The sequence below is a fragment of the Hevea brasiliensis genome, chromosome 14 (assembly GCF_030052815.1).
Source record: "Hevea brasiliensis isolate MT/VB/25A 57/8 chromosome 14, ASM3005281v1, whole genome shotgun sequence".
Classification (NCBI taxonomy): domain Eukaryota; kingdom Viridiplantae; phylum Streptophyta; class Magnoliopsida; order Malpighiales; family Euphorbiaceae; genus Hevea; species Hevea brasiliensis.
Genome location: NC_079506.1, coordinates 61,241,264 through 61,250,190, shown reverse-complemented (window position 1 = coordinate 61,250,190; position 8,927 = coordinate 61,241,264). Strand labels below are relative to the sequence as shown.

General features: G+C 35.0%; 1 protein-coding gene across 1 annotated transcript; it reads left to right on the top strand.

Annotated features, from left to right (window-relative positions):
• The first annotated feature begins 1,327 nt into the window (after nt 1-1,327).
• On the top strand, nt 1,328-3,896 carry LOC131172963 (uncharacterized). The gene is made up of 6 exons (XM_058134599.1): nt 1,328-1,733; nt 1,874-2,238; nt 2,327-2,580; nt 2,664-2,801; nt 3,070-3,169; nt 3,306-3,896. The coding sequence occupies exons 1-6, from the start codon at nt 1,328-1,330 to the stop codon at nt 3,894-3,896; spliced, it is 1,854 nt and encodes a 617-aa protein (XP_057990582.1).
• The last annotated feature ends 5,031 nt before the right edge of the window (nt 3,897-8,927 follow it).

Sequence of the window (8,927 nt, the reverse complement as noted above, 5' to 3'; positions counted from 1 at the left end):
AGTAATATTTTAATATGGCGTTTTAATTTGTAGATGCATGCATATCAATTTTGAGGTGATAATTTTTTCTATTTGTAGAAATTTTGTAACATCTCTCATTGTTCTCTGGTGCAAATTTTATGTTGTGCACTTGTAGAACTAATGGGAGATGCTGCTGGAATTTTTACAAATATATGACATGTCATTATCTGTCTGTTATTGGTAGAGATGATACAATTCTAATTGGGTTAGGGCCTTACCTTTCAACGCATGATTGGGGATATGATGTAATTCTGATATATGACATATCATTACTAATATTCACTTAATTATTACACAGCTATTAGGAAAATGGGATCAGATCGGAGATGGATGTATGCTAGGTTAAAAGATGGTCTATTGACCTCAGAATTCATAGAAGGTATTGAACAATTCATAACATTTGCTAAGCAACATCCAGAGTGGATGGATGGGGATAAACTGAAGTGTCCATGTAATCATCGAAAGTGTCAGAATCGTAATTATGCCGATGAGAATACAATTCGGTTACATTTGATGAAGCATGGATTTGTGCCATATTATTGTAAATGGATTCTACATGGGAACCCCGCAAGTAATATTGATAGTCAAAACATAAATGTTATGATAGCGAGTCTGCTCAAGAGGTTGATAATAGCACAAGCAATACCTATGAGCAAATGGTAATGGATGCAAGAGTCCCGATTTCTTTCAGATGTAATGGAGGAGCCTCCAAATCCATCACCAAAAATTGTATGACATGTTGCAAGTCGTTAATCAAGAGGTGTGGCCAGTTGTGAAAGCCATTCGCAGCCTCTCGCTTGTTGCAAGGATGTTGAACATCAAGGCGTAACATCATTTGTCGAAAGGTGTTTTGATGACATTTGTCAACATATGAAAGAGGTGTAAACGGATGAAAATTTAATGACTGAAAACTTTTACAATACGAAGAAGTTGGTTAAAGCATTGGTCCTACATGTTGAGAAGATTCACTGTTGTACTAATGTATGTATGTAATATTGGGTGAAGATAGTGAGTTAACGAATTGCAAATTTTGTGACCATCCACGGTTCAAACGACATAGTCGAGGCTCTTCTAATATTCAAACCAATGTGCCACATAAGAAAATGTACTACTTACCTCTAACACATAGATTGCAAAGATTATATGCTTCGAATGCAACAGCAAAAGAAATGAGATGGCATGCTGAGCATGACCATGAAGATGGGGTAATGTGTCATTGTTCAGATGCAACTACATGGAAGCATTTTAATAAAACACATCCTTCATTTGCTGCTGAGGTTCGGAATGTAAGGCTAGGATCGCACCGATGGGTTTCAACCATTCGGTCGACCGACAACAATATTCATCTTGGCCAATCATTGTCACTCCTTACAATTTGCCTCCTTGGTTATGTATGAAGGAAGAGTATATGTTCCTAACGGTAATAGTTCCTGGTCCGAGAAACCCAAAAGACAAATTGGATGTGTACTTACAGCCCCTTATTGCAGAGTTGAAACAGTTGTGGGAAGTTGGAGTTGAGACATATGATGCATCAAAGAAGAATAATTTTAATATGAGGGTTGCGTTATTATGGACAATAAGTGATTTCCCTGCATATTCAATGTTATCCGGTTGGAGCACAGCAGGCAAGACTGCTTGTCCATATTGTAGGGACGATTCAGATGCATTCACATTGACAAAGGGTGGTAAACAATCATGGTTTGACAATCACCGTAAATTCTTACCAGCTAACCATCCTTTCAGATTTAATAAAATTGCTTTTAGAAAGAACAAGATTACAAAAGTGCTCCCCATTCTATCCGTGAGGAAATTTTAGAACAAATAGAACATCTAGGATTAATGTGTGTCACAGATATGGGTGCAGATGAGAATAACAATTACAAAGCAAAAAACACGGGTTGGAAGAGACGGAGCATTTTTTGGGATTTGCCATATTGGAGTACTAACATGCTTCGCCACAACCTGGATGTCATGCATATAGAGAAAAATGTATTTGAAAATATTTTTAATACTGTGATGAATGTTGAAGGGAAGACGAAGGACAATGCAAAATCAAGGGAAGATTTGAAAGAGTTTTGTCACCGACCTGAGTTAGAGAGGGATATGGCAACAGGAAAGTATCCTAAAGCATGTTACACATTAGACAAACAATCAAAAGCAGTGTTGTGTGAATGGCTTAAAAATCTTATATTCCCTGATTGTTATGTGTCAAACATGGTTTGGTGTATAGACATGATAAAACTAAAGTTGTTTGGGATGAAAAGCAATGATTGTCATGTCTTTATGCAAAGATTACTCCCAATAGCATTTAGGAATTGCTTCCAAAAATGTGTGGCAAGCATTGACCGAATTGAGCAATTTCTTTAGAGAGTTAACTTCAACAACACTTAGAGAAGAAGCCATGTTACAGCTCAATGAAGAGATTCCTATTATATTATGTAAACTAGAGCGTATATTCCCTCCAAGTTTCTTTGACTCCATGGAACATCTCCCAGTGCATTTGGCTTATGAAGCATGGATTCTGGTCCTGCAATATCGGTGGATGTATCCATTTGAGAGGTAACTAGTTTAATGTATTGTTGTATACTATCATTACATGGAGAAATAAAAACTTTGTTGTGACTAAATAGTAAATGGTACAGGTACCTTAGGAAGTTAAAAAATAATGTGAAAAATAAAGCCAAAGTGGAAGGTTCCATATGCAATGCATACTTAGTTGAAGAAGCATCGTCATTCTGCGCCATTATTTTGAACCCCATGTCAACACAAGGCATCGAAAGGTTCCACGCAATGATGATACAGTCGAACATATGGATGAACATCTAGGGAATCTATCAATTTTCACTCATTCCGGTAGGCCACTGGGAAAAGGAAAGGTTAGATATCTCACGTAACAAGAATTTCAAGCAAAGACAAATGTACATCTTGTTGAATTGTATAGAATTAAAACCGTACATTGAGTAAGTTTTTCTAATATTCAATTATTATAATTGTTGCAATGCCATTATTGATTCCAAACATGTAATTAACTATTTTCATTGTGTGCAGCATTTTTGTTAATGAGTTACACATGGCCAATCCAAATATCAATGATAAACAAGTTGATGAGAAACTAGAGCGTGAATTTGATAAGTGGTTCAATAAATATGTTCACAATCCTCCAACAATATATCAAGCCAGTTTTTAAAGGATCTATCAAAGGGTCCATTAAGAAGTGTTATGTGCTACAATAGTTATGTAGTTAATGGTTATAAATTTCACACTAAAGGTTATGGTTCGCATAGGGCAACGATGAACAGTGGGGTATGTATCAAGGGACTAATTACAAGACTAATGAAAGTGACTACTATGGACAATTAATTGAAGTGCTACGATTGGAGTACCTGGATTACCAATCAAAAGAATCTGTATTGTTTAAATGTGATTGGTTTGATCCAATAATAAATGTAGGAACAAAGATTCATCCAAAATATAAACTTATGGATATTAATCACAAACGATCCCTCAATAGGTATGAACCATTTGTTCTTGCTATCCAAGCTACTCAGGTGAATTATTCCATATATCCAAGCTTAAAGTGTGACAAGGATGATTGGTGGGCCGTGTTCAAAATCAAAGTGAGTTCTGTTATTGATCTTCCTGAGCAAGTGAATGTCACAACCCCCCCTGCACGGGAAGAACCATTTCAAGAAGATGAAATGGAAGTCCCTTTGATTCAAATTGACGATGATGATGATCAACAACAATACTTGAATGATCAAAACGGTGTACTAGTTGAAATTAATGAAGAGGATGTTGAAGATGAAGAAGAGCTTGAATTGGACTCAGAAAGTGATGAGGAATGCGATGATGTATATGATAGTGATACTAATTAGAATTAGGTATTTCTCTTAATGAATTTATATTTCTAAACTTGAAGTATAAACTCTAACTAATTTCATCTGTATTATGTATCATAAGTTGAATGAAGCTAACTAATTAATACAATTATTTATGCAGGATGCGAGGCAACGGTCGCAGGGGAGGTTTGTTGGGTCATTCACAGTCAAGGCGCACCATGCGGTGATGAGCCCAATGATCAACTAGACCAATCTACACAGGTCAGCCTCGTGTTCCTTCACGATCCACGGGAGGTCGGCACTGCATCCAGAGGGGTCTACTGCTTCAACACAGCATCGAGCTATACCTCCACCTCCACCGCCACCACCTATTACCCCATCTTCTGAGCCTGCAATTGGATCAACCTCTGGTCATGAAGGTCATTCAGTTGGGGCAGCACCAATATCATCGATGGATGGCCTATCACTCACTACATTTGGAAGAAAGAAAAGAATAAAGCTCATTAATGGCACGTAAGTATTTAAAATTAATTAACTTTATCTATGATTTGGTATTTCATATCATTGGGAATTGAAGTACTGTGTTTCTACATTTACATAAAATCAATATATTTGCTGTCTTTCTTTTGTACAGGTTACATCCATCTGAGGAATGTGCTAAGAAGATGAAGAATATCTTCAAGGAGAGGATGGACCCAGAGGGGCACTGTTGGAAAACTATCACGCCTGAAACAAAAGAGTTTTACTGGGATGAATTTCAAGTAATAAAATAAATATTTAAATATTAGCTATCAGATAACTAATTTGCATAGTTTATGAAACCTCAAAAAAGAATGTTATGAACAAATATCATTTAAGTGATGAGAATTTGTGAATTAATGTAAAAGAACACAATTGAAGTATATTAATGCTTAAATGATCTATATGTACAGCTTGTGTGATATTGAAAATATATATTGTTGTGAGTTGTTGTAGTTGGGGTGGATGTTATTTATTGTTGAGAATATATGAAGTGTTTTTAACAGGTGCAATTAATACCTAATAACTAGGTTGGATTGTCCAAAATTTAGGGGAAATGCTGTCAATTTTTTTCTAAAATATTATCATACTAATTCAACTGTCTTAATTTTTATTTATTTTATACCTGAATTACTTTGATTGGCAAGAGGTGACTCCACTAGTAAAGGAAGCTTGAGGCGTAAGGTCACAGAGCGCTATAAGGCCCTAATGTGCAATGTCGAAAGGAAAATCCAAGGTCATCGTGCCTAATAGTACAATGCAAAAATGGAAGGAGGCATGGAGTAGCCTAGAGTTTAAAGCCAAGAGCCATCAAATCACTGCTAACCGCTGTAGTGAGATAGGGGAGTTAAAGGTGCATCTCTAGACACACAGGGGTTCAGCCACATGCTACTCACGCAGATAGAATGGTAATGATTTCATATTTACTATAGGATGGTAATGATTTCATATTTACTAGTTTTGTTATTGTCTGTACATATTAGTAGCAAATAATCGAACATTATTATAAACATCACTAAAATCATTATATCTTTCAGAAGCCCACTTTGGCCAAGACCTTTTCCTTATGAACTTTTCCATAAGACCCACACTAGGAAAGGCACCTCCGATATGGTTGATTCACAAGCGCAATCAATTAAGGTAAGCGAACAAGTATTTTATGTCTTTCAATTATATGAAAAAAAATGAATAAGTGAGTTTGTTTATTCAATTGCCAAGAAAAATAAATTTAAAATATGTGTATTGACTTATGCAGATGCATTTTTGGCGCTTAAGGAGCAAATGCCTCAACCACAAGAGGGGTGCAGTGACCCTCCTATTGTAGATGAGGTCGCACTATATTATCAAGTTGTGGGGGAGAAGAAGAACAGGTTTATGGCATTGGATCTCAAGCATCAATTTTTACCCTAGCTCATCACATGGATCATCTTCATCGCATCCTATTGTGCTCGATGAGGCAATGCAGAAGAGATTCAACAATTGCATCGCACTATTGCAACGCTCAAGGATAGTTTGTTGCAATGGAGGAGAGAGATCGACAACGCGAGTTGATGCTAGAGGAGAGATATAGACAACGTGAGCAGACATTGGAGGAGCGCATGCAACAAATGATGCAAAACATGATGTCACAAATGATGCAGGGTACGCAGTTTACAGCCCCAACTCCACATGCGACTCATCAAGATGATGGTAGAGAGGCTGATAGTGGTGATGAGTGATTATCTTGTTGATGACAAGTAGCTTGTTTTTTTGTTATTATGATATTTTATTTTTCCATACAGTATATTATTGTCATAACCCTTCACTGTCATATTTATATATAATATTGACTGATATTTGATATTTGATAGCCTGATATTATAAATATTATGATATTGAGCATTTAAAATTAATATTATATTATATGCTTCAATACAGGAAATAATATATTAAATAAAAAAATAAAAATTTTCTACTAGTAATTTGAAACGGATTAAAAACGAATTTTTCCGCTTTCTAATCCAACAACACAAGTATCGGTTTCGTAATTTAGAAACCGATTTATAACGGAATTTCTGTTTCAAAAAATTGAAACCGAAATATCGCTTTAAATTAAAACGGAATTTGAAACCGAATATATGCGGTTTCTAAATTTGAAACGGAATAGTGGTTTGAAAATAGATTCAGAATTTGAAACGGACGCCATTTTCCGTTTCAAATTCATTTAGAAACTTGCGGATTTAAAACTGAATATTTCGGTTTCAAATCGGTTTCTAAATGTATTTAGAAACCGATTTTAACTGATTTGAAACCGAATATTCGGTTTCAAATCTCCTTTTTTCTTGTAGTGAAGAAAGAGTTCTGATGATATTAAGAGTTGATATCATTTCTCATTGCCAATTAGTGATGAGCCTAGTAAGTCACACACATACACAAGTTATCACCTATTTAAATATGATTTAATTAATTAATTAAAGAGTTTAATTGATTAATTAAATAGATTTGGTTTGCAATTAAATTGCAAAGTCCCTAGCATGACTTGAAACCAAATCTAGATTATTGGATGTGTAGTATAAATTAAATTTATATTTAAAGTGTTTAAATATGAATTTAATTGATGAGAAATTAATTAATAGAGATTAATTAATTAATTTATATTTGATATAAATTAATTAGAAGAAGAAAATAATTATTTTGGGTTAAGAACTCAAAATTAAGACACGAGGGCATTTTGGTCATTTCACAGGACACGTGGCACCATGAGATGGTGACACATGGCATAACACATAAGCTTACAAATATTTTTAATCATGTAAGATGATTAAAATCAAGATTAAATATAGGTTTGACACTTGGCACAATGTGATTGGGTCACTTAAACCTAGAGCTAATCAAAAGGTGACATGTGGCTAGGGTTTAATGTGTTAACCTAGCTATTTAAGTGGGGTTATGAAAAGAAAACATAACCAGCAGCCTCTCCTCTCATATGTCACGCCACTTTGAGCCTCTCCAGCTATTTCTCTTCATCTCTCATCAATTCAAAGAGATTAGCCATCAATCTCTTGAATTAAGAACACTAGAAATTGTTTCTAGTGTCCTGTTTACATCTCTAATCTCTTAAAAGGCAGAACTTGAATTTCTAATTAATAGAAAAGGCTTTAGAAGCTGTTCAAGGGCTGCCATAGGTGTTCTTGGTGTGGACAAGCTAGAGGGACAACATCTGGTGTCCTGAAGACGAATCTCAAAGGCGCAGACACGCTGCAGCACATCAAGAGGTTAGTGTAATCGTTCTTGATTTAATCTAGGGTTCTAAAATTAATCTGATTAATTTTAAAATCTTAAATGGCAAATAAAGATCCAAAAACATATTAAAAGAGTTTTAATATATTGTTTATCATTGAAATCAAATAGATAAAAATAAATCTTGCATGGTGCATGTGACCCTAGGTGAAAATTTTTGAATTCAATGATATAATCTTGTGTTTTTCACGCTTCCGTTCCTTCAGCATTTTGGTCATTTCATCTTCAGAAATGATTTTTGGGCCAACTTGTCCAGTTAAATAAATAATTTATATAACATAAAATATGATTAAATATTGTTAAAAGTTTAATTGAAATTAATTAGACAAGAAAAGGATGGAAAAATGAAAGAAATTGAAATTATGACATCATAAGGATGTCATTAAAAGTCTCCAACCCAATCAAGTGTTGACAAATTTCACCAAGGTATATGAAAGAGGTAAATGGGCTGGAAAAAGAAAGAAAAAAAAAATCAGAACTCCCTTCTTCTCTTCTTCTCCTTGATGTAAAACCTCTCCCACCATAGCCCTCCATAGCCAAGCTTTACCCAAGCTTGATTTCTTGGGTTTTCATCCATTAAAACTTAAATTTCTCAATACAAAAACTTGCTCCTACACCTTGGTGATCCTTTTGGGAGCAAAAAGAAGAGGAAAACAAGAGTTTTAGCTAGTGAGAAAATCTCACTCCTTTGAGGTTAGTGACCTAACCATGAATTTTTCTTTAAATTCATGTTAAGAACTTTGAATATGTGTAAATTACAAAGAAAAAAAATTATTGAATACCATTTGTATGTAAACCCTAGATTTTTGGTAGCCATGGTTAGGGTTTGATTGTGTTGAGTTTAATGAAATTAAAAGACTATCATGGCTTCCCATAATATGTATTTACTAAGTGGATTGAAGAAATGCAATGAAAATGCATGAAGGGTGATGTGTGAGTTAGGGTTTGGGGTAGAAAAAATGGGATTTTGACCATGTGATGATGAAAATAGGTTTTAATGGTCAATTAGTGACCATTTAGTTCTGGTTAAATAAAAAATGAAGTGTGTTGAGTGATGGGATTGGGTTTGGTGTGGCTGCCATGAAAGTGACCTGCAGAATGGAGTGACTTGCAGGATTGGACTTGAGTCCAGTAGGTTTGGGCAGCCATAACTTGAATTATAGAGGTTCAATTGGTGCAAGGCCAATTGGACATGAAACTAGACACATAATGGCACAACTTTGGTGAAGAAACCATGCCCATAAAACCAAACCAAGTGGACCAAAAGCT

Coding starts and splice junctions, on each gene's coding strand:
- LOC131172963 (XM_058134599.1), top strand. CDS start 1,328: ATGGGTTTCAACCATTCGGTCGACCGACAACAATATTCATCTTGGCCA. Junction 2,239..2,326: donor ATTGTTATGTGTCAAACATG/GTTTGGTGTATA, acceptor TACTCCCAATAG/CATTTAGGAATTGCTTCCAA. Junction 2,581..2,663: donor TGGATGTATCCATTTGAGAG/GTAACTAGTTTA, acceptor TAAATGGTACAG/GTACCTTAGGAAGTTAAAAA.